The sequence below is a fragment of the Globicephala melas genome, chromosome 17 (genome assembly GCF_963455315.2).
Source record: "Globicephala melas chromosome 17, mGloMel1.2, whole genome shotgun sequence".
NCBI classification, from domain to species: domain Eukaryota; kingdom Metazoa; phylum Chordata; class Mammalia; order Artiodactyla; family Delphinidae; genus Globicephala; species Globicephala melas.
Genome location: NC_083330.1, coordinates 44,975,926 through 45,002,799, shown reverse-complemented (window position 1 = coordinate 45,002,799; position 26,874 = coordinate 44,975,926). Strand labels below are relative to the sequence as shown.

General features: G+C 43.0%; 1 protein-coding gene across 1 annotated transcript in view; it reads right to left on the bottom strand.

Moving 5' to 3' along the window:
• GRHL2 (grainyhead like transcription factor 2) overlaps positions 1-26,874 on the bottom strand; it is a 157,433-nt gene that overhangs the window by 68,150 nt on the left and 62,409 nt on the right. Inside the window, exons 5-7 of the mRNA XM_060287348.2 lie at positions 25,175-25,230; positions 21,952-22,108; positions 18,303-18,414 (exon numbers count right to left, since the gene is read on the bottom strand). Coding sequence (XP_060143331.1) covers positions 18,303-18,414; positions 21,952-22,108; positions 25,175-25,230 — 325 coding nt within the window. The remainder of the gene's footprint in view (positions 1-18,302; positions 18,415-21,951; positions 22,109-25,174; positions 25,231-26,874) is intronic.

The window sequence follows — 26,874 nt, the reverse complement described above, 5'->3', positions numbered from 1 at the left end:
TGCAGTTACTTCCTCCACTGAATCTTGAACCCCTCAAAGTCGTCTATGAAGGTTGGAATCAACTTCTTCCAAACTCCTGTTAATGTTGATATTTTGACCTCTTTCCATGAACCACAAATGTTCTTAATGGTATCTAGAATGGTGAATCCTTTCCAGAAGGTTTTCAATTTACCTTGCCCAGATTCATCAAAAGAATCACCATCTATGGCAGCTATAGCCTTACAAAATGTATTTCTTAGATAATAAAACTTGAAAGTCGAAATTACTCTTTGGTCCATGGGCTGCAGAATGGATGTGTGTTAGCAGGCATGAAAACAACAGTAATCTCATAGTACCTCTCCATCAGAGCTCTTGGGTGACCAGGTGCATTGTCAATGGGCAATAGTAATACTTAGAAAGGAATCTTTGTTTCTGAGCAGTAGGTCTCAACAGTGGGCTTAAAATATTCAGTAAACACATGTGCTGTCATCCAGGCTTTGTTGTTCCACTTACAGAGCACAGTCAGAGTAGATTTAGCATATTTCTTAAGAAACCTAGGATTTTCAGAATGGTAGATGAGCATTGGCTTCAACTTCAAGGCACCAGCTGCATTAGCCCCTAACAAGAGAGTCGGCCTGTCCTATGAAGCTTTGAAGCCAGGCATTGACTTCTCCTCTCTAGCTATGCAAGTCCTAGATGGCATCTTCTTCCAATATAAGGCTGTTTCGTCTACACTGAAAATCTGTTGTTAAGTGTAGTCCCCTTTATTAATTACCTTAGCTAGATCTTTTGAGTAACTTGCTGCAGCTTCTACATCAGCACTTGTGCTTCACCTTGCACTTTTATGTTACGGAGATGGCATCTTTCCTTAAACCTCATACACCAAGCTCGGCTAGCTTCCAACTCTTATTCTCTAGCTTTCTCACCTCTCTCAGCCTTCACAGAATGCAGGAGAGTTAGGACCTTGCTCTGGATCAGGCTTTGGTTTATGGGAATCTTGTGGCTGGTTTGATCTTCTATCCAGACCAGTACAACTTTCTCCATGTCAGCAATAAGACTGTTTTGCTTTCTTATCATTCGTGTGTTCCCTGGAGTAGCACTTTTAGTTTCCTTCAAGAACGTTTCCTTTGCATTCGCAACTTGGCTTACTGTTTGGAGCAAGAGGCCTAGCTGCTGGCCTGTCTTGGCTTTTGACATGCTTTCCTCACTGAGCTTAATCACGCCTAGCTTTTGATTTAAAGGGAGAGATGTGAGACTTGTCCTTTCACTTGAACACTTAGAGGTCACTGTAGGGTTATTAATTGGCCTAATTTCAATATTGTGTCTCAGGGAACAGCGAGGCCCGAGGAGACAGAGAGAGATGGGGGAATGGCCTGTCGGTGCAGCAGTCAGAACACATACATTTATCAATTAAGTTTGTCGTCTTGTATGGGTGCGGTTTGTGGTGTCCCAAAACAATTACAATAATAACATCAAAGATCACTAATCACAGATTACCATAACAAATTCGGTAATAATAAAAAAGTTTGAAACATTGAGAAAATTACCAAAATGAGACACAGAGACGTGCAGTGAGAAAATGCTGTTGGGAAAATGGTGCCAATAGACTTGCTCCATGTAGGGTTGCCCCAAACACCCAATTTTTTAAAAAGCAGTATCTGTTAAACACCATAAAGTGAAGCCCAATAAAACGCTTCATATTACATTTCGAATGGACCCTTATTTCTTTAAAAAAATGACGAGGCAACACAAAAACTACAGGTTTTGTACACTGGTTTGTAAATATCTGTAGAATACTAGCATCTACTTGGTGAGCACGGGGATATAAACAGAAATGCGGCTTAGATGTTTCCAAAAAGTGACATGATGGCACAAAACTACAATTGGCTAAAACAAGTTTCTAAAAAATGTATGTCAACGGAATCTGAGTTACGAAGGTAGTTCTTAGTAATCTTAGTCATTCACACAAAGGAATAACCCTAAAGTACACAACCAGCTCAAACCATCAAAAACAACGCATCCCTGGGAAGAAGAAATGAGAGTTCGTCCAATGAAATAAGAGTGAAGTTGATCTCACTGTTAATGTCACGTTGCCGGTGATAGAGTCAAACTTTCCAGGGTCTGTTCTCAGGCTGAGTGTGTCCTTGGCATGTCAGAGTGAGGCATATGGGAATGCACAGCCATAGAGATTTTCTAGGGCCTGTTAGGATGACCTCCAAAGACGGAGACTGATAGTGTCTGGATTCTCGTAGTTTATAGGCTTGTGTGGATGTTCTGTAACAGGGATAATCAAATGCTGGGGTGCATCCGAATCACTGGAGGGCTTTGGTAAAATGCAGATGCCCGAGCCCACTCCCAGAGATTTGGATTCAGCAGGTCTGGGATGTGGCAAAGAATGTGCCTTTCTAATCAGCACCCAGGCAGGGCTGTTGCTGCTGCTCTGGAGACCATCCTGGGTAGCATGGATCTACGGCAAATTGAAATGACTGAATCCTTGGTGTGCATTTGATTTATCCCACATATAGTCTTAGAAAGCACTAGGTATGCCTTGATGTCCTACATCAACTACCCATGACGTCCATGAGACAGATTGTTCTGCTTCCTCAAAGGTCTCCCCTCTTGGGCGGACATCAATACCACATACCGGAGGACCAAGCAGTTACCTACGTGGTGAGACGTGGGTACCACCTGCTCCAAAACATTTGCTATTCTCTTGCCTGGAATCCCATCCTAGAACTCACTTTCCTTTAGGAACAGACACTGTCATCTCCTGACATGAAGACGCAAATGCTCCTGGGACAGTAGTAACTGCCACAGACTGAGAGCTTACTGAGTGCCAAGCCTTCCACCCACGTATCTCATCTAATCCTCACCACCGCTCTGGGAGGTAGGTATCAGCATCCTCCTACAGGGAAGTTAAGCTGCTCTTGAAAAATAACGTGGCTGGTAACAGACCAACCTGTGATTTGAATCTAGGTCTGTTTAATGCCAAAGGCCATACTTTTAACCACTGCCTATATTTATCTTGCAAATTAAACACTAAATGGCCACCAGATAGTAGTATCTTACAGAGAAAAATCATAGCATAGCCTACGTGGCAACTAACTGGTAGAGAAGTGCTGGGGAATGTAAGTTTGATGATGTGGAGAGACTGGACATTTTTGGACCACTGCAAATGCCTGGACAAAGGAGGGCAAAGTCAGGGGTGTGTCCTGCAGACCCCAGGAAGATGGAGCTCACAAACTAGCCCTTCTGAGAAAGCAAGGGATGTCGGGGCAAAGATGATAAACTTGACAGTGTTTCAGCAAAGGGCTGTTAGGCACACGTGGATGTGCAATACTTTCTGTATGTTTTTGGCAAGTTATATTCTATGCTGAAATTATGGGATTCAATTCTATTTTAATTGTGATGGAAAGCAGGACGGTGAATCCTTTGTTATCTTCTAAAATTTTTTTGCATGGAATCAGTGGTCTGTTAAAAGGTCTTTAAATTCAGACTCTTGTAGATTGAGTTTTCTTCAGACTGATTGTATGTGTAAGTGTGATTCCGGAATTCGGTCAAAGGAACTATTAATTCCTTCACCTTAATTAAGCTTCAGGTGCTTGGTAAATTATAAATACCCCTTTCAATTATTTTCTGTATGTATTGCTGGAGATAAAAAGAAGTGCCGTAATTAAAGTAAAAATTGCTTCTCTTTTGAAAGGTGTAGATTCTGCCTGGACTAGTGTAATAATGAAGCTGAATGCTGAAAATGGCTCAGTGCGCTACTGCCAATTCAGTGTGCAATACACCACAGCCTAAGAAGATGCCTATCTTGAAAAGCCAAGAACTTGGGGTAGTTCATGTATTTGGGGTCAGGATGCTACAAGGAGTCCATTTATAGAGTGGTGCCCAAAGCACAGAGAGAAAGGACACTGGTGGGGGAGACTCCCAGACCGGAATTTAATTTCTATCCTCCTCTCACAAGCCCTAAGACGTCCAGTGAAAAGTTACTGAACCTCTCTGCGCTTGTATTTCCTCAGCCACAAAACAGAGGCGATGTCTAAGGGAACAGACCCTGCTAGTCCTGTGGTCAGTGACAGAAACAACCTTGCTCCCCACTTTCCCCCATCCCTTCTGTCCTCAAACATCTGCTTTTCTCTGTCTGCAATGGCCACATGGGATCAGCTCAAATTCAGGAACCAGTTGAGGGTCATTCTAGGAGTATTCGCCCTGACTTGAAATAGGTAAAATAAATAAACCTTAGTCCAAGTAGGTTCTGAGATTTTTTTTTTTTCTGTTTTCAAAATCAAAGAAGCAGCTTCTTAAAATCTGAATGACTCACGAGAACACTAATGAGCCCATGATTTCCTTTATGATACTTTTACCAAGCCAGAGGTAACCTGGGTTTCCTTAAGTGTGTTGACACTTGAGCTGATTTTTAGAGGCACTAAATGTATTTCCATCACTGGGTCCTGGGCCCTGAGCAAATAGTAGGAACAGCCACCAGTTTCTGAGAGCTTAGTGTGTGCTAAATACACATACTTCACAAACACAACCTCAGGCAATTCTGATCAGTAGCTTTTTTTATGATTCCTACTTGGTATAACAGGCCAACGTGTCAAGTACCTCTCCTCCCCAGTCGTCACTTAGTTTTGAAAGGGCCAAGCTGGGATTGAAGCCTAAGAAGTTCTGTCTACGTACAAAGCAGAGCCTTTCGCTTTCTGTGATATATAACGTTTCCAACGAGCATCTTTCCATACATAATCCAGAACAAAGGGGGCTGACGTTATGAAAACGTAAGTTGTGACTCACAGAATGTGATTGGCATAGAACGACTCTTTGGCACTATTAAAGCTGGAGCTATTAATAATATTATTGATATTTACTCTCCACACATCATTTAAGATGAACTCTTTCTTGGAATTTTCCCAGTAGGCTAAACCTAATATTTTCTTTGTGTTTGACTCACCCTTCTGTTTCTTGAGAAGGAATTATATAGGCCCATGAGGTAGCTTTCAATTGCACTGACCATAAACTTAGAGGAAGAAAAGCATTTTACATTGTAACCCATTACTGCATTCAGACATGCTAGTACTTTTACTCTATTTGACTTCATTGTTTAAATGCTGGTCTTGAAGACCTAAACAGATGTTTCTCCAAAGAAGATACACAGATGGCCAATAGGTACATGAAAAGCTGCTTGACGTCGCTAATTATTAGAGAAATGCAAATCAAAACTACAATGAGGTACCACTTCGCACCAGTCTGAATGGTCATCATTAAAAAGTCTACAAATAACAAATGTTGGAGAGGGTGTGGAGAAAAGGGCCATATGATCCAGCAATCCCACTCCTGGGCACGTATCCGGACAAAACTATAACTCGAAAAGACACATGCACCCTTATGTTCATTGCATCACTATTTACAATAGCCAAGACATGGAAACAACCTAAATGTCCATCAACAGATGAATGGATAAGGAACATGTGAGATACACACACACACACACACAATGGAATACTACTCAGCTATAAGAAAGAATGAAATAATGCCATTTGCAGCTACATGGATGGATCCAGAGATTATCCTACTAAGTGAAGTAAGTCAGAAAGAGAATGACAAATACCATATGATGTCACATATGTGGAATCTAAAATTTGATACAAATGAACTTATCTACAAAACAGAAACAGACTCACAGACATAGAGAACAGACTTGTGGTTGTCAAGGGGGCAGGGGATTGGGGGAGAGATGGATTGGGAGTTTGGGACTAGCAGATGCAAACTAATATACATAGAATGGATAAACAACAATGTCCTACTGTATAGCACAGGAAACTATATTCAGTATCCTGTAATACACCATAATGGAAAAGGGGGAAAAGAAGAATGCTGATCTTGACCCATAAAGTTGATTTCAAATGGAAAGTAGGTCATAGTCTGTGTGTGGACACATGTACACACATGCATATGTGCCTATACCCACACCATGGCCTCTAGCTCTGAATTTAATTCAACTTGGATGAGCTTAAAATTTAACTCTTCTCATCAGTCTGTTATTCAGTGAGATTTAACTTCAATTTACCTATTTTGTCTTTTCAAACTATTTGTCTCTTATATTTGTGAACAACACAAAAGTGCCTGACATATTCTGACAATTTACTGAATGGAGACATGGGTGGTGCTTCAGTAAGTCATTTATTCTTGTACACTGCATGAACTACTCATGTTTTATTCCAGTTTTCCATTCTTCATTTCATTACTTAATATGCTAACAGTCTTAGGGTGAGGAAGGGGACAAGATGTTATAGGCACATAGGATTAGAAGTTTATCAGCCCAAATCATCTCAGACCTACAAACAGGGCTCCCTCCCTCCAGCACAAGTCCCCAAACTTTCCCCACCCCAGTTATTTCCAGAAACTGTAACACTTCCCAGTTAAACCAACTCTAATTTATAAAAGAAAATTGAACTCTTTCTCAAATGATGATACTTTATTATTAGCAAGAGTCTTGAGAATTGCTATTGTGTCATAAGACATTCCACGGTCTCTCTCAAAGACTCATTCTAGTGTCTAGTAGCCCTTAAGATCAGAAATAATTTTCCAGCTCCTATAATTGTCCTTTTGAGTTGCAGACTGAATAGATTCAAACAAAAGAAATAACTTTTTGGTAATTGGTGGTGCAGGACACAGACACACTACAAGAAGTATAAATCCTCAGATGGATTACCTTTTGATAAATTGGGAATTATAAACCCAATTCCTTCAGTGGCTCAAGATCCATTAAAATTAACCCCCATTTTCAACCTCCCCGATAGCCCGTGGCTGCCCAATCACTTACCAAATTGGTCCACAGATAAAGGAAGGGAAGTTTGTTATGTAGACGATAGGGTTGGGAGGTGTTTGTTCTATGAGGGATTCTTGCATTAACTGCTATTTGAATTACTCATGTTGCTATTCCTGTTTACTTATTTTCCAACAATTATTAGAGGATTTAGATGTTATTTCAAAATTGAAATTCCAATTCTCTTAAATATATTTCTTCAAGAAGGTAAATGTGTCCCTCAAAGGAGGGAAGCAATTCCCGCTCTTACTATTTTCTTTGGTGATGCTGAACCACAGCATCTGGGGATTGTAGGTGTGAGCACAGCAGAATCAGCAGCCACCTTAGAAAAGCTGGCTTCCCAATCTGTGAAATGGAGATAATACAGGGCTGGCCTCACAGCATCTCTCAACAACGATGGGATGCTCATTTATCTGGCTCTCGGTTTTTTCAATACTTGCCTTTTCAAGAGAAGAAACACTTAGTAGCAGCTCTGCGTTCCTGGAGCCAGTTCAAAGAGTTTTCTTAAGATTGGATCCTTATTTTGGCTTCTCCAGCCTCAAAGAGCTTAATTAAATTTGGGGAAAAACTTTCCCTTGGCAAGTTTTAGATTTTGTAAACAGGGAAAAGAAACCTTTAGATTTGCCTAATTCCACACTTGCGGGTACTGCAGAGGCAACGAAGACATACATTTGTTCCTGCTGAAAGGCAGAGCGAGAGAGAGGCTTCCAGCCATCACTGGAGGACAGCTGAAAAGACCAGCTCTATAGTTTTGTTCAGTAAATAGATGAGTCTCGTGAAACTATCAGACTATATTGCCAGGGGCTTTTTGTTTGTTTGTTTTTTTAATTTTTAAGCCAACCAAATAATATGAAAGAATGTGAGACTATCAGGTTATCTGAGGTGTCATTAAATGCATCTCTGAAGAAAGAAAATAATTAGGCCCCAAGCAAAAAACATAAACTCAAATAAAAAGCATAGATTACATGTTTGAGATAAACACATGGTCTTATTACATCAGTAAAGATATAGAAAGCGGCCCACCAAGTAGGGGTGGACAATGTGGTGGTACCCGGTAAACGTGAAAAAGAAAAAGATGCAACCCAGGAAATTAAAGCATTTTATGTTATTAAGCATGGCGGGTCTATTAAGAGGTTTTAGTTATCTCTGTGTACGTGTGTGTGTGCGTGCACGCGCGCGTGTGCACACGTTAATTCTGAGACCTCATAACCTAAACCAGTATCTCTTTACGGGACAGCTTTAACCTTTCGTTAAAACAGATTCTCAGAGCATCCATCCGGTGGGTGCTCTTCAAGCACCCATTCCCTGCTTTAATCCTCTGCGTAACACTCCTTCTGGTTAACCACTCAGGGCTTCAAGTTGCCAGCAGCAGGGAAGAACTTTTCTAGAAAAGGTTTATTAAACAATAATGCCTAGAGCCAGACAAACACCATTCCTGGAAGCGGTGAAGAAAAATGAACCCAAATGAAAGACCACATTAAGTATCATTTTTAATTTCCAAATCTAGCTATCTTTTCTTGGGAAAGTGTGCTTTAAAACAACTTTCTATTTGTTTGCTTCAGGGAAAAACAAGAATTTCTAGTTAAGTTAAAAAGGAGAAATTTCCCCTCGGTTTATTAGTGTAGGTATTATATTTCTATGTTAGAAATGAAGTCTTGGAGTTGTTAACCAAGTTTCATCAAAAAGTCTACAGCATAACACAATAATATATAAAATATGAGAAATTAAAGTACCAAATGCACATTTAGCTGGCATCCAGAAAAATACCACCAAAATTGATCCTTTCATCATGGAAGAGGACACAGCCCGACCGCACCGATTTCCCTGTTTACAAGACACATGCCTGCTTACCGTGGTATTACCCACATACACAGAACCATACATGGAAGTTTGTTCATCAACTAGTCAGCACTGGTTGAGCATCTTTTCTGTGCCAGGCTCTATACCAGGTGCTGGTTATACAAAAGTTAAAAAAAAAAATCTTCTCTCCCCTCAAGAAGCCTGGCATCTAGTGGAATGGACAGAATGTAAACTGATAAACCAAGAGAAACACAGCAGACGTGTTATTGTCTAGACATAAACTAAAACGCGTGGAGGAAGCAGCTGACTATGCCTGAAAGATGAGGAAGATCTCACCTAAGTGGGGTCGGGGGAAAAGGTCTTAGGGGCGAGATGTCAGCCAGGTAAAGGAGAAGAGCCCTAGAGAAGGAATAAAGGAGAGGTTGGAAGTAACTAGGAAAACTAGTGAGGGGTGAAAATATACCTGTAGATTTGGCATGAAGAAATTTTAATAAAAGGCAGGTTATGCTGGATTCAGACATGAGTAGTAGTTTAGGATGGGGGGTAGGCATTGACTCCTCTTTTAAGAAACATGGATTGGAAGGAAAGAGGAAGACCCAGCAATAGTGTTTTGCAAGGGAGTCTGCCAGGATCAGGGCCTGTAAGTGTGGGCGGTCTCAACTCTGTCCCTGTCCTGGTCCATTCCCTGGGGGAAGGCTGAGGGAGCCCCAGATCACCCTAGGCACACATGCCAAGGAGGAAATGATTCTCCCCAGAGGTGTCTGTCCCCAACAGGAGGAGCTTCTAGGACTCATACACAGACATGCATGCAATAAATAAAAACCCACAGTGGCTCAATTTTCATTGAAAACTAATTTGTTCCGCCTGAACTAAGATTAAACTTAAAAAAATATTTGCCGTTTGTAATCTTTTAAATATATAACATTAATAGCCTACCATTTTTATCACGTAAATATTGTATAACCAAAGTAGAAGATGAAAAAATTTTCCAGGAGCTGTGGCTACGGTACTTCTCTATAAAACAGAGGCGCCCTACACTGCCTGTACCTGTGGCAACAACCAAACCACGACGCCACGTGAGCAGCGGGTCGGGCGGAGCCTGGCCCATACCCCAGCCTGTTCCCTCCTGTGCAGGGGGCAGGCTCAAGGCTGCTCCTCTAGTTTAGCTCTGACTCACTGCCTTGACTCTCCAGGCAGCCCTGGTTGGTTTTTGTTGTTTCTTTGCTTTTTTTTTTTAAGTTGAAGGCTCTCAAGGGGTGGTGTTTTATTTTGAATCAAATTTCCTTTTCATATCTATTCAGAAGTGTGGAAAGAATCTAGGAAACATCAAAAATCAAAATTCCATTTACTTGAGTTATTTTGAAAGGAGGGAAGTCCCACACTTTCCCGACTGCAGGAGAGAGCAAGTTTATACAGTTCTGGGGGAGGAGGGCTCTCCACAGAACACAACTCAGTGGCGGAGTGGGAAACCCAGAGGAAAAGGAGAGAGTGGCAGGGCACACTTGTCTCCCAGGCCTATGTGAGCCACAGATTCACTCTGACTACTTGGCTACCTGACCTCTTGAAAGGCAGCAGCTGCCTCGCCCAACCCACCAGTCTCTACCCTCCCACTTTTCTGCACAGCTCTGAGTAGCCCAACCCAGGTTTGAGTATAAAAACTGCAAGAAAGCACACTTGTAGGGCACATCCAAAGCCAGCCTCCTCTAGAAAGCTCAAAGCAAAAAGGAAGGAAGGAAGGGAGGAAGGAGGGAGGGAGGAAAGAAAGAAAGAAAGGAGAGAGAGAGGGAGGGAGAGGGGGAGAGGGGGGGGAGGGGGAGAGAGAGAGAGAGAGAGAGAGAGAGAGAGAGAGAGGGAGGGAGGGAGGGAGGAAGAAATGAAGGAACGAAGGAAGGAAAGGTGTGACCACTTTATTCGCAATTCCTATTTGAAAGTGGAGTAGGATTTCAGACAGAAGAGAGCTCCCAGGCCTGGACAGACAGCCAAGCTGAATAAGTCCCAGTGGTCAATGAAGTTCTGTATTCGAAAGTCTTCTGAAAGGCTTCTCTTTGACTCTCAAAGAAAACAATTTCGAACTAAACGTGAAGAAATATTTTGATTTCATTGGAACTTAAGTGTTCCTGAAAGCTTTATCTTAATATAAGATTGCTATTAACAACACGATTTAAAAATAAAGAGATAGATTTGCATTAGGGCACAGACGAAAATCCTATAATCACACGCTAATAACCCAAGATGTACTATAATTGCCTACTAATTACCATGGAAAAGTATGGGATTAATATTAACAATATAACTAATACAACCTGGTACAGGAAAAGATTACTTACTGGGAACCAAAATTAAAGACAGATTGAATAAAGAGCAAATGGTTAGTTTCACAATTAACTACAAAATTATGTCAATACTGGTCACATTGGATGTGACTATCACGTAATGATCCTTATTTGGACATGCTTGTGGAATAAGTCTCATTACATGACAATCTACACCACCCGTTCTGAAAGTGCAAAAACTGTGATGTTCATTATTTTGAAACATCTGCATTGTAAAGCAAGAAAGTAATTCTGTTCAGTAGAGAAATTATATTTGAATGAGTTTCAATATATCTGCTGTAGCTTCGGATTTTTCATTTTATAAATCAATATTAGTTGTTGAACGTCTTATAATTTTCCTTCCCTGTTTGAAAGGAAACAAAGAGAAAAATATCCCTTCCCAGGAAAGTGGTTTTGGAATTATTCACGGTTTGAGTAGACTTGGTATGCAGTCTGGTTCATTTCGTGATTTGTGGTTCATTTCAAATGTTTTTAAAATGGCTTACATCGTGCAAAACTGGATCCCTCCACCATGCAAATGAGTCCCGGGTAACTCCCAGCCTGCTCCATGTGTGTCATCGTGTCCCTGGCTGGACTCAGCACTGGCCGGCCTCCACTCCCCCGCAGCTGGCCATGCTGCCCCGCCCGACCCCCTGCCTCAGGGCGGGACACCCGCCTCGCCTCGCTAACAAAGCTGAGCTTTTCTTCTGTGATTTTTATCTTCTCCTTTATTCCCAGAGCCAGTCAGTCCTGGAGAGTCCACCAGTTCTAGAATTCATCTCTCATTCCTGGGTTAACTTTGCATCTCTCCTTTCCCAGCCATAACCGTCTCTCCCTCACTTCAATCCTTTCCCAGCCATAACCGTCTCTCCCTCACTTCAATCCCACCCCCATGCTGGCCCAGAACTACCTCCCTGAAATACAGATATCACTGCATGACAGTCCTGCTAAAAATCCTCAGTGGTTATCCAAAGCCTCCAAAATCAAATACTGCAACTCACTGAAGAGAAATACCACCTCATCACCATATTCCTTTTGCCTTTATTTATTCCCAGTCTCCTCCTTGTCAGAGTTCTGCGAGGACTGAAAAGTGAATGCAACACATCCACCTGGGTGAGTGACAACTTTTATGAACCCTCACTTACGTATTCCTGGATCTCTAAAGCCCATTCTGTTCAACAGTAGAAAAACTGAATTAGCAAAATACAAAGTATGCATGTTACACCTCAATATAAAAGAGTATAAACACACACTTTTCAATAGCTCCCCAACAAAACTGCAAACCAAGACTCTGGAGCCAAGCTAATGTCAAAGCAGCAGAGGACGAGAAACCCTGAGCTTAATTCCCCTCAGCATCTGGTGTGGTGATGTTCCTCCGCAAAGACCCACCCCACGGTCTGAGAGGTAGCATTTCCCCAACATTCCACCTGCAGCTCTGGGCGTTACCACCAGGACACATGTGGTATTTGTCAATGGCCCTCTAATACCTGGAACCTTCTGGGCCTTGGACCCTTAAACACCCAGCTGGGCTCGTTCAGCCTCCACGGTAGACCTGGAGCTTCAGCCCGTACCTCATGGAAACAGCTTTAAATGGGGCTCCTCTTAGAGCCTGAGACCCAAATTCCATCTATACTTCATATCCCTGGTGCTCTAAGATTCCCCTGAAAAAAGCAAGCGCCTCCACAGCCACCATAGCCTTCAATCTCATTTTCTCAACCCAGTTTACTCGGGACTTCCCTCCTCCCCACTCCCTGTGTAAGGTGAATCGATGACACTCCCACCAGCATGCGCGAGAGTTTCCACCCCTCCCATCTTTGCCAACAGTTTTACCAGATTTTATAAAATTACGCGCCAATCTCACTCTGGTTTTTCTGTCTGGATTCCTGCACCTCCGCGTGGGCTGCTTCCCTGGCTCACAGCACTCTCCGCCACCTTTTCGAGCTCAGCCACTCTTGTTATCTTTTCCGAGGGGTCTTAGAAACATCTCAGGGAAGGGCTCTTCCCATGTGCCCCTCACGCGTGGTATCTTAGCTGGTCATCTTCTTGCCTCCAGACTTGAGCAGTTCGAGGAGGGGGCTCCACCCTATTTATGTATCTCTGAATTGCCTGTTCCTAACAAAGGGTCCATTTGCTCAGCGAATGTGGAATCACTCTGCCTTTCTGCAAGCTGGTGGTAACTAAGATGGGACCGGCACTAACTCCATGTCCCCTTAGGGGCTTTCACCCTCAGAGAGGAGCAAACGACAGATATCGTCAAAGCGGCGATTCCATACAGTAGGTACAATTGGCACAGGGACAATCTCTGGGCTGCAGAATGTAAACGTATCTATGACCTGGAATAATTCTGTTATCCGATGAGCTCCCAAGAAAGAACTTGTGAAACCTGGAGAACTCTGCTTGTGTGCTTTGCCCAGCAGCAGAAGGCACGTGGGCTGGGGTTGGCTTGTTGTACTTATATCCAGTAAGAGCTAATTGCTAATGCTTCCTTCCCCACCAACAGAGTTTATGGCCTAATGTACAAGAACCACGTCTCCGAACTGGCTTTCAGAAACATCAGAACTAGTAGCGGCCAAGAGTCCTACCACCCAGAGTGCAAGATGTTCTCAATGTCTGGAGAGAAAGGCGTAGAGGAGAGAAGAAGGACCTCAATGCAAGGTCAATTCATGAATGTGTGCAGTCACTCTGCATGGCCTGATGGGGGCCAAGAACTATCTACAGGTCAGGATACAAAGACAATAGACAGTGGAGTAAAGACACAGAATAATAAAAAAATAAAACAAGGGGTGCAAACTCCAGCATTCCTGGGTTTCCATCTTCACTTACCAGGGATTTGACCCTGGGTAAAATTCTTAGCCCCTCACCATCTCAGTTTTTAAACAACAAAGTAAGTTGTTTTCAGGAGGAAGGACAAAATGTTTATGTCTGATGCACAGAAAGAGCCCAGTACAAAGAAGGCAACAGACACATGGGAGCTTTTATTAAGACACAGTTCACTCCTTCGAAAGCCTGCCTCCCGTCACTGTAGTAAGAGTTTCATCCATACATTTGTTCATTCATTCATTCATTCACTCATTCATTCCTTCAGGAAATATTTATTGAACACTCACGATGACTTGGGCTCTGTGCTAAGCATTGGGGCTGGAGCAGAGAACAAATCAGACAAGTGCCTGCTCTTACAGGCTTATTCTAGTAGGAGGGGGCACACAATAAGAAATAGAAACATATATTCATAATAACATGTTAGGTGATAACAAGCTGTCTGCAGTAAACTAAAATTAAGGGAGCTTGAGAGTGATGAGGGGGTGACTTTGGGTAAGGCGATAGGGAAGGTCTCTCTGATAAGGTGACAACAGGCAAAGCCTCCAAGAAGTGAGGGAACAAGCTGGGCATCATGGGAGTATCCACTCAAGGAGGGATGTCACTGGTGTGAGGCAGGGATGGCCTCACCGAGAACTCCACTCAGCACACAGGAAGCTGGGAGCTGAGGCGCCACGTGCTCTGAGGGGCAGCCTCCTTCCCTGGCCCTCAGGCTCTCACTCTCCTTTCCACGGATCCACAGACAGGGCTCCATCGGGGACGCAGAGGGTCCTCTCCCACCAGGCAGCCAGCACACAGGGGCTACTCAGAGCATCAAGAGTATGTGGGAGATGAAGAGTAGCCACAAAGAACAGCCAACAATCTTATCCAAGGGAGACAGACTTATGTCAGGGAAGATGCAGAATGTTCTCCAGGCATGATTATTTCAGGTGCAAGAGATGCCAGGAGAATCCTTGAGTGTGAGTGCTGAGGGGATGTTGAAGAAGGAAAGACACAAAGAGAGGTAAGAGCTCCATCGGGCTTCTCCTGGAGTGGAGGGAGGGAGGCCGCGTGCTGGAGACAGGCTGCTTGTCCCAGGCACCCCCGGAAAGGAGAGGAAAGGATGTGCACACCCATACACACAAAATTGTGTTACGCGTAATTTGAGGAGTTTGAGGTTCCCCTGTAGCCCACACCCACAGACCCCAAGGACCAAGGTTATGAATGCTTGTTTTAGCAAAAGGGGCCTCATCTCAGTCTCTAACATGAGCTTCAAGTTCACTACCTGCAGGGCTCAGCTGAACCTGCTGACCACAGTGGCTGGTGGAGGCATGGGAACTGCAACTTTGGAGCCCTGACTTTAACCTCCAGTTCATGGAGGTGAAGAAAGATAACACATTACATAATTTTGGATCCTTCCTTTTCTTCTGCAGGCTACTAGAAGGTTCTCAACCCCAAATGACAACGGTATAGCATACACACTCTTGGGCCTCCCTACCCCCTCAGCAGCCAAGGTACAGCCACACGAACATTCTCTACACGGCCCTGCATAGTGACTACCGGTGACGGCTTCCACACACAGACACATGTGCTGTGGCAGCATCAACTTCCCCATTGTATTGGAAATGGTGTTAACCACCCACTGGCAGAGGAACAAAGGGCTTGATTTTTTTTTTTTTAATCTAGTACAAGAATGAATTAGATGAGAGTTTTTGCATATTTCCTAATCCTGTCAGGTTGAGATTAGGGGTAGAGACTGTGGTCTGAAAATTGATTTTCCATTTGAAGCTAAGGGGTTGATTCAGTGTCTTCACCTCAGATTCAGAGCAAGTTGCCCAAGTGGCCATGAAGCTACTTGGTAAGAGTCACACATCTCAATGATGAATCGTGTGTGTACATGTGGGCACACACACATGTGTAAAGGGTTACACGAGGGAGAAAAGGCAGGCAAGAGGTGATAAAGCAAAGAGGTAAGATCTGAAATCGTATGAGACCTGAGAGATCATTCTAGTCTAAGAAAAGTAAACCTTGTAACGACATGAAATTTAAACCAATAGGTATGCCAGGAAAATGCTTTTATTATTTGCCTTATTTGGACCTGGTCCATATTTCTATTTAACTGCTCCTCTCATTTTCTTGGGCAATAATTATAAGGCTAAACTTTTCAAATAAAATAAAATTGTTCCTCTGCTCTGTGCAGATTGGCTGCAAAGCAGGTTATGGCAAGTATCCCCAAATCCTTCGCCCTAGTCAGTCAGTTTCGGGGGTTCAGGGTATGACCTGGGTGAGGAAGATTGTTTTTATCCCAGCTCTTGCACTAATTCCTGCCCTAATTATCTGAGGACAAGTCACTTGGAAAGGTGGGTCAGTGAGCCTCTCTAGACCTCGGCTTCCTAGTTCATTAGATAAATAAGCTTGATGAGTTTACAGATGTGTATGTGTGGCAGGGGGGAAGGGGGAGGAGTGGTGTAGCCATTTTGCAAGAAAAAACAGCAAGTTAGTTTCAATATGTTCTACAGTGAGTCTCTAACCCTCACCTAGTTACTAACTTCTCTGCCATTGGTCAAGGGGCCCTAGCAAGTGTGAGATGGAAGGTCTGAAAAATCCTTCGTTACAATGCGAAAGAAATCAAAGTAAACATCCTTTTAATGGTTCATTAACACCTCTGGTATCCAACACAGTGGAAACCTTGCTTGGCCTATCCTCACTGGGGCTGTACGCTGTTGGTCTGCAAAATGTGAAAATAAAGCCTATAAATGAGAAATGATTTATTTCTCATGGAAGCAGCAAGTAGATAAAGTGTTAAAATTACTTAGAAACACATATACATTAAGTCTCCTGCCTTCAAGTTGTGAACTTTCAAAGATTCGAACCTGTGTTCACGTGTCCAGTCATGTAAGTTAGCTCACGTGTCTGGTGTGCATTGTCACCTGCGTGCGTCCTCTGCAAGTGGTGGTGCTTTTGTGTACTTTACTGTACAGTACAGTACAGAGTACAGTGGTACAGTATCACTGGATCGTTTTTTCAAGAGGGTAGATAGAATTGAATCCAGCAAGGAAGCAGAACCCGTGCCATCAGCGTCAGGCCTGAGTGAAATTGCAGCCTGCCCTCCGTCTCCTATTGCTGAGGACCCTTCAGCTCTACCGTCTCCCACCTCCTCTCCCTCCTCCAGTCAGTAACTCTTCTTGCCTGTTCACTCGATGCCAGCCCCTGTAGGCCAGCTATTGTACTGTACTACTGTACTTCTCAAGGTACTGTACTGTAAGATTAGAAATGTTTTCTTCGTTTTTTGTGTTCGCTTTTATGTATTATTTGTGTGAAAAGTATTATAAACCTATTACAGTACTGTACTATATAGCCAATTGTGCTAGTTGGGTACCTAGGCTAACTTTGGTGGACTTACGAACAAATTGGACTTGCAAACGCACTCTTGGAAGGGACCTCGTTCGTTGGTAGGGGACTTACTGTATTACTGCGTTTTTAAGTAATTTCTAGGTACTTTGAGATGCAATCCCTGACTTCCCCTGCTTTGCTCTGTGTCTCAGAGGTTGATTCCTGCAAAGTGCATGTGCCAGGGTCACGTGCCCTCTGCTTCAGGGTAATGTGGCCACCGGGAAGCACTGGTGGAGACTGGGAGGCAGGGCGAAGCCAGGGCAGCCCCTCTCCCCCTGCCCTCTTGGCACTGAGGGGTGTCTCTGGCAGCGACTCCTCTGAGGTTCTGCCTGCTCTTGGAAAGCTGGTCCCAGCTCCAGCTGGTGCCTGTTCCTGCTGGGCAGCTCTCACAACACTAGCACCTCTCCCTTCGATCCTCTGGCCCTCCAGCTAAGAGCAGCTGACTCATGCTGTTGCTCCTGTCTGCACTGTCTCACGGTGCCTTCAGCCCTCCCAACTCTGGCAATGAATTATCTCCACGGAACCACCTGGTGTGGGCTCTGCTTTCCTGACGGGACTCTGAGTCTTGTCCAGAGGGCTCTAGGTCTCTGAAGAACAGACATCATGTGTAGGAATGTACAGATTCCAGAAAATGCACTTGGCAGGTCCATTCCTTCTCTGCTGCCGGGAAAGCTCTCTCAAACATTGCATTTGTCTGATCACCTAGGATCATTTGCACTAGACATGTGTTTGGATGGAAGGAACATGGGATGGAGAATTAGAGAACGAGGATGCTGTATCTAGTCACGTGACCTTCGCAAGTACCCTAGAACCAAATGAGCTGAGGTTATTCGCGCCACAGGGGGATAACAGTTCCTCTGGCCTGCCTGCCAATCATTAGGCTCAAACACAAGAGGGCATGGAAATATATTTTAGAAACTGGCACGGCCGTTGCAAAGCTAAATCTATTATTATAGGAGACACAGTTGACTTTTATGGAACGAAAAGTGTTTTGCTCTCAGCTTAGCCTGATTTTGACTTCTCAGCCTGATTTGTACTAAATGTACTAAAACATAGGAAAGGTGCACAGACTAGTGGCTGGCACCTCATGAGAGTGATGTGGGTCCCAGCTGTGATTTCTGGGCTGGGCTCTCCTTTGCATCATGACAACATGGCAGTTTACCAAAGACCGTGCCGGGAGGTCAAGGTCAACTTACCGATGTCGAGGACCCTCTGCTTGGCCGTGTGCTGTCGAGAGTGCCAGTACTTCCAGTATTTCAGCTGCTCGTCCCGGTTTTTGTCTTCACTGAAGACCACCATTACCACGCTCTGCAGAGGGGGAGAACCACGGAGCTTACTTTCTGTTCAGCACCTCCTGCTTCACACACTCTCCAGTTCTAGAAGTTCTATCAGAGGTGGGTTGCTGTAATTTCTGTAAATTTGTTTTTCTTGCTTTAGAAAAGCCCAACAAGCCCAGGCGAATGGTTTGTCTTGTTTGAAAATGGGACTACTTTAAAAAAATGAATGGGAAACGAGAACAGCACATAGTGAAAAAGAACGCTACATCATTTTCACCATGAATCATAAACAAACAGATTATCCAATTTACCAGCAAATTTATTACTGTGTGAGCTGAGTGGGCATACCAAAAAAGATTTTTTTCTTGTACTGGAAACAAGAACATTTTTGAAATTTCATATCCTTAAACATAGAATTTGGTGCTTTTGTAAAGGAGCAAACATCTGTTTCTGGCCTAATTAAGTGCCTCTGGCTGGATTAGTGGGAATAATGAGAGAAATACTAAAAGATGAGCTCATATTGATGAACGAAGATCTAAGCTACAGATATTTCAGAGACCAAAAGCTACAAGGTCAACTATGTGATTTATAAAAATATGTGGATGTACTTTTAAAATGAGCATGAGAAACTAATAATGTCTTGTAGAAATAAGTATCCCAAACTGCTTTCACTTCTAAGTTACAGCCTTGTTCAACTAAATATATGTTAATTCATTGTCATTTATGAGATGGAGGAGGTATCAAAAATAAACAAACCAAAAAAACAAAAAGCAAAACCCCTGTAATTACAGCATGAGGAATACCGTATCCAGGAATATACTCCCCCCCTCATTCCATATGCAAACTACTTCTTAGACATTTTTCTGCTATTCCAGAAGAGTGTTTCAATGACTCCCATTCTTTAATAACTTCTCCTTTGAAGCATTTCACAGACTTGTAGTCATCTACCTAATTATTTACAATGATTCAGTCCATGGCAATGTCTTCCCACCGATGCCTATCTCAATGAGGGCTGGGACAGAGTCACTCACCACGGGGGCCCTGGTGCCCGACAAATAAGAGATACCAAATATGTGTTTGTGACTGAACTGTCAGGTCAAAATCTGGCTTATTCCCAGTGGTATGTAAACATCTGTTACACAAGAAAGCAGGTGTTTGTTAGAAAAGCTAGTTTAGAAATATGCATCCATACTCTTTGCATTCACAAGCGGCAGACCCTCAAAGGCATGGAGGAGAGCTGACAAGAAAGGGATCCACTGGCTGGGCTGGTGGAGCTCTGGGCTCAGCCTCTCTCCATCCTCCCTCCCCCTTCCGCAGGCTTTTCCATTTATACGTAAGAGTTTACTGCCCAGCCTCCTGGTGTTTTTTTCTGTCTGTTCCAAAATAAAAAGAACATTTCAGGTAATTTTTTCTAGCACATGACTAAAATGGCGTATTCTTGGGATGGAAATGTATTTTTCCAGTGGTAAGGAGAAAGGCCGTTTGAAACTGCTATTACCACGGCTACGCTTCGACATGGGATGCAACGCTGTTCTCAGAAATCAGCGCTAGGAGGTTCCAAGTGCATCCCTCATTTCTCCACACTGCTGGCTCTAACAGAGCCTAGGAGTAAGAAAGATCCATTCTGAGAAGGGCCATCCTACTCTCCAAGGCTGTTAGACTGAAGTCCTTAAGAGAAGGAAGGCTCTTGGTTTTAGGCAAAATGCAACAGAAGGAAATAAAATTTCTATATGTAATTATTTCCATGATTTCAATGAAAGAAAATTCTTGGAAAAGTTCCTGCACTACAAACTGTTGTCATGGCCTCAGGTTACTAACCATGCGTTATCTTTTCAGGGTGATGATAACAGTGTTGTTACCAAGGTGTATACATGAGTTACACACTTGTAATTTACAAGATTTTTTTTTTTTTTTAAGAATATGTATCCAGTGTCTTCTTACCAGGCATCCACATGTGAGGGTTTAGGATACAAATTCTAGGATATATTTCCAGAGGTGGATTCCATGCTAAAATCCGTCTACCTTTCAGGCCTCCATGCTACTCAACACAGTACACTTAGTGGTTAAGAGAGTAGGTTCAGGGGTCTGACTGCTTGGGGATATAACCCAGTTCCCTCACGTTTGAGCTATGTAACCTTGGTCAGTTGCTAGCTTCTAAAAGGCCAAGTTTGTTCATCTGTAACATTATAAAAGGAATGCCTATTTCATAGGGCGGTTGTTAGTTTCAACGAGTTACTAGACGTACAGTGCTTAACACAGTGCCCAGCACATAGAAGATACACTCAATAAAAACTAGCTGTTATATGGTGGCTCTGGTTGTTGTGATGATGGGGATGATGATGATTGACGGTGACGATGATGCCGCTGTGGCTGACAGCATACCTCCACCGTAGCCTTGACCTCAGGGTTGGAACATACTAGCTCCTCTGGAGGGCACACTCAGCACTCTTCCACCTGCCACGGGTTCAGCCTCAGGTGGGTCGTTAGTCCCACATCCTCCCTGTCTTTCCCCTCACTCTCAACTGCCCTGCCTCCTGCCTCCTGTCACTCTGATCTGGAACTGGGATGGCCTCGGAGGGAGAAAGGCCTGCTGGACAAACGAGCAGCAATTCTTCCCTGTCTTTCTCATGGAAACAAAGCCGTAAAACCGGGTTGATTCAAGAAAGCAGCACTGCAACGATTTTACCTAAAAGCTAGTAACAGGCAAACCGGCCAGCAGGTGCCTGGACACTCTCTTCTCTTCTACCTCAGGGGTTACCTTTGCCTGGGAATCTGGGTTGGGGTAAACTCACTGGGCTCGGCACAGCCCGGCGCTCCTTTCTCAGTACGCAGAAGAAAGAGCTTAGGAGTGCACACCACGCACACAGCAGCATAAATCATTTTACAACAGGGCAGGAAACTCCTTCAGCCTCTTTTGAGAGCTCTGCTATAATTCTCCTTTTCAGTCGACAGGGATTACCAGTTCCCTCCCTTCTTGGCAGTAGCGAGAATGCCAGAAGCTGGCAGGCTTCCAAGGCAGTTTCATGTCCCACAAATAGAACTAATAACTCGTGAATGTGAAAATTCCTCCAAGTCACTCCTGGTAGGGATCATATCATGCCCACCTCTTGACTCCTGAGTAAGTGCCAGGCTGCAGAAGTCTTTTAGCAAAGCTGCGGAGGGCCCAGGGACGCGGAATGAATTGCACCCTCCTTTCCAGAAGAAAGCCCAGCTCTTTCCTGCCCACACATACGCTCTGACTTACAGCTGCTTACTTGAAAACTGCACATCATTTGATTGAAAACAACGACGACAACAACTAGGTAGCACGTAGGCAATGAATGAAGCTGGGGAAATTCCTCGGATACAGTCAGAAAGCATGTTCCAACCACGTCCCTTCCCTGGGGTTTATTAGTTACTGATTAAAATGATAAACTGCAAGCCAGTAAGTTCTCTTGCCCCAACTCTCTGACATTTGTTCTAGAATTATTTATTTTGGGATTTTTTCCATGCCCTTCCACAAGGCTGGCAGGTAGTCACTGCTTTCACCTGATCCCTCTGTGCTTTACTGGAGAAATGAGGCCCTTACCCTGACTTTGCTGATGGGGTGTCGGAAGCACTTGTTGTCCCCCGTCTCGCTGAGCGTGATGGCATAGAACTGTCCCTTGTTGAGGTAGGTCATGGGGCCCTCCCCCTGCTTCTGACGGAGAGATTTGGTGGCTTCCAGGGTGTACTGAAATGTGCCACTGTGAACAGAAGACAAATAGCGGTCAGATTCATTCACTTGGACATTTCTGGCTTCTGGATCAATTTCACATCAATAGCATTTTGTATGAATATTAACCAACGTTTACTCCATTTCAGAGACAAAACACAGCACATGGCAAAAGAGATGAGACCATACCAAAGGTCACTGTTAGTACACTGCACACAACATTTCTAATAGTGGCCCATAAACCAGATGGTTTAGAAGGGGAGAAAGTCCACAATGTGCCCGACTACTTGTGCCAGGCGGAGCTGGGGGAGCCTCTGTTAGGTTTTAGTTGGTCCTTGGTAATGCCTGAACTTAAGAATCGCTAAAATTTGCCACTTTCATCCTAGCAACAAGCCAAATATGTGAATGCTTTTGTTCAATTCATCCGTATACCAACTTTCTTTTGTCTAGCCAAGGTGTTGCAAATAGCTACATCCCACTTTAAGATAGTTCAAAATGTAAAAATCTAGAACTCATTCATTATTGAAATCTATATGGAATCTAGCTCCATAACAGGGAGTATGTTTTGATTTGGGGGTTTTGTTTTTTAAGCCTGCAAAAGAACTCATGACAGGGTCACTGCTCTAAATCAGGAGGTTGCAAACAATGGTCTGTCAGCCAAAGCCAGCTAGCTGCCTGTTCTTTGTAAATAAAGTTTTACTAGAACACAGCTACACTTGTTTGTTTGCGTTGCCACAGCAGGGCTGAGTAGCTGTGATAGAGACTGTGTAGTATGCCAAACCTAAAATACTTAGTATCTAGCCCATTACAGAAAACAAGTTTGCAGATCCCTGCTCTTAATAATTTCCCTAATATTTTACAAATATAAGTTAACTTATAAAATAAAAACACTGATTTTCCCAACTTTGAAGAATATGCCCATTGTTTAAAACGAGCAACGGATACGAGTCAAATCTTTTTATTTAAGATGCTCATTCAGAATATTTATTTCTGTCACACTGCAGGACGGCACACAGTGATGATCCAATTACAAGTGCTTTGTGTGTTTCCTGAGAATCATCAGAGGCTCTTCACTGGGTCTATCTATTTTTTTAGCTCTTTAATTTCAGTCTGTGAAAGGCTGTGTGCAAAAATGACTGAAGTTTGCCTCTTCAAATGATCTACTTACAAGATTATGGGGGACTCTTGCTTTCTATGTTGACTATTTCTGCAATGTTTGATTTTTTTTTTCACTTTTATAATGAGAAAGAAATTTGAAGGGCAAAATAATATTCCTCTTCCATGATAAAAATCTTAGGCTTAAGCTGATAAACAAAGCAAATTCCAGAATATGGGTCTTAGAATAAGGTGGGAAATAAATCATTCAAGACAGAACCAATTCCACTGTCATTTTGCCTAGAAAAAGCAATTTCAAGATAACCCACTGAATCATAAAGTTTGAGACCTGGACAGGATATTAGGAATCACCTAGACCAGGAGCGTGCAACTTGTCTAGGGCACAGACTGCTTGAAAACCATGAAGAAAGCTGTGAACCCTCTTCCCAGATAAAAGCACATATGAACACTAATGATTTTTAATATAATTTCAAGGGATTCACGTCCCCCAAGCTCATCCACAACACAAGATGAGAACCACTTTCCTCATTTCACAGCTGAGGAGAGACTGAGAAACTTGCTCACCCCTGGAGACAATGACAGCAGCAGAAAGAGACACCAGGTCACATGACTGGTAGGTCGTTGCTCTTTTCACTGGCCTGATAGCTGGCTGCATGGTTATCTGGATTGACAGCATGCAAATTATACATGTATTTCCACGTTTTAGAAGGTCATTTGGAACTTTATCTTCTCTGCCTCTCCCCTACCCTTCACCACCACTGCACACCCAAATTCTGGCTGGGGGAATCTGGAGAGGGTGACTGGGGAGCCTGAGGCTAGAGCAAGACCCTGAAGGGGCAGGAGGGCTTCAAGCAGAAACAGAGAGAGGAGAAGAGGGCCATACATGTAAAAGTAAAGGGCCAAGAAAAACAGTGGGGGACAAGGTTTACAGTAAAAAGGGACCAGCACATAGAGGGCCCCAACTACCTTCATAAGGAATTGGTGTCTTATTCTGTCTGAAATGGTGAAATCACTGATAAGTTTTATAAATGGGATGGATTAATTCATCCTTGCCATTCTCTCCTGTCTACAGGCATGATCACGAACAGGGACTTTGAACATGTGGCCCCTCTACCTAGAATGTTCTTAATCCTCCTTCTTTCCCTGGAAAACTCCTGATAATCCATCAAGATCCAGTTCAAATGCTGCTTCTTGTAAAGCTTTCCTCTGGTCCCATCCCACTCACACCCCCCACACACCCAGGCCTGCAGGTCATCTCAGCTGTCTATTCATGTATCTCTGTAGCAGGACTCATCATTTTGCAAATGTATTGCAATTTGTATGACATCACACAGGTCTCCTGCAAAAGTCTATGGGCCTCTTTTAAGGACAGGTTATAACTTATCCTCAATCCCTATCTCATTGCTGGAAGATGGAAGGCACCAAAGTCTGTGACAGCTAGTAGGAAGAAATGGCCAAAGTGGAATGGAAGGGAAAAGAAAGTGCTGGCAGGGCAACCTGTTATGTTGCAACAGCTCAGAAGCATACACACAAGAGTAAATTGGAAGAGACAGGACAGGGGGATAGGACATCCAGCACTTGGCAAATGCCATGAACGTGTAGCAGGAAGGCAAGCACCTTGCACCTCTGGAGTGTGTGGCTGGGAGGATGGCATCATCAGGCACAACAAGAAATAAAAGTGGAAGAACAGATGTGAAGCAAGTGAAGAAGGAAGGAAAGAAGAGGAAAAGACACGTACATGCTGTGCTGGAGGCCCAAGTGCCTGAGGTTTAGAGGAACACCTAAGAAGGGATGTCTAGCAGCAAAAGGACAAAGGAAGGGTACAGGTAGGTCTCAGAAAATTGATCAAGACTGGAAACAGTAATTTAGAAGTCATTGTGTAGAGAAAAGAATTTCTTTTAAAGGTGTAAAAGTATAACTTGACGATACATTTAAACAGTTATCAGTTCATCAGCTTCTAGGGGCATCTCCTGTAACCTACCTTGATGTCTGGTCGTACATGTACTCCTCAGCCCCAACTGAAGCACTCCGGAATTTCTGCAAAATTTAAAAGTCATCAAAATTAAAACAAATAGTGAGTCATTATGCAGAAAAAAAAAAAAGTGACAAATGTATCCAAACTGTTTTATCCTCATTTTAGAAAAGAAAATTACACATTTTTTTGGTATTATGTTTTCAATTACAGTGAAAATAGTTACCATTTGTGTATAGAACTTGCATACCACCTGCACACTGAGAATTACATTCAACAGAAAATGCATTTGTGCTTTTATTCACATGTCCACATTGACACGTCCACAGGTGTTCCTAATTGTCTCCAGGTGCTGGAAACTGTTTCCTCAAACATGTAAACATCTCTTCCATTTTCTTATCTCCAACACTTATTCCAAAAGCCACAAATTCTGAGTTAACAGAATACTCATTACAGAGAAGCCACATAGTGTATCATAAAGCAGTATTTAGAGCTCTGGGGCATAGTTTTTGGAGCAAGACTTTCTAGAGTCAAGTTCTAGGGTCAAGTTCTAGCTCTTTTACCTGCTGCCTATGTAGACTGAGGCAAGTGCCGTATTCTCTTCAGCTGTAAAATGCCTACTTATAGTGATGAGAAGAATTAAATGCATTAGCAGAGATAAAGTACTACAAACAGTTCCTGGAACGTGGTGAGCTCTATCTATGTGTATTAAATTCTGTTCCATACTCAGGCAAAATTGTGAAACTGAAGTTCACACTGACATTTTCTTCTTCCAACAACAACAACAACAAAAATTCTGTTCTATAGTAATCACTTGATCGTACTCAATGCCCTTCTCTAAGATCTTCATTATCACAAGAGTGTTAAAAGTAATTTTGCGGAGGGAAATTCTAAGTCTTAGTATTACATGCGAAAAGGCTTGGGTCCACAGACATTCAGTTGTTGTATATTTAGTGCAAGTAGGATGCACTTTGCTACACTTTAGAATCTTCTTAAAAGTAGATGCACCAAAAGCCCTAACTCTTGATCCTAAAGTAAATATAATAGAATATTGATGAAAAAGCACTTGGTGGACCACACAGATCTGGACCTTCTGCTGTGGCCTTTTTTCTAGTGTCTCTTTCTAAGAAACAACTGTCTTGCCTTTCATTTCTCTGCCATAAACTTCCATTCTTTGACAAGTAATTCAAAGATTTCCTTCTCCGGAAAGGTTTACTCACAGCTATTTTCCAAATTTCCTTCACAATCTCTAACCACCATCACTTGAATGCAGTGTGCCCTCACCTCACACTTTATATGTACATACATAGGATCTTTCTTTATATACAGTCTTATAAACTCCGTGGATCCGAGAAGACAGTTTGCCCTTCAAAGTTTACCCAAACGCAGCCCAGGAGCATCTGACAAGTATTTGTTAACTAGTTTATTAATCATGACAGAGACTCAAAGATACAGATTTGTGTTTCTTTTGCAATCAGTCAACCCATCAACAAGGCATTAAATGGAAATATTCTGGGGCTTCAGCATCTGACTGGTGCCAAGAGACATAGAGAAAATATATAAGGCACTTTCTTTGCCTCAAATATATAAAAATTGGTTGAGGAGGTGAGTAAATTCATATGAAAAATGACAACAAAAGAAACTGAAATACAGCAAATGACTAGATATGAAGGTCTATGTTAAAGCATTCATCCATTCATTTATTCAGG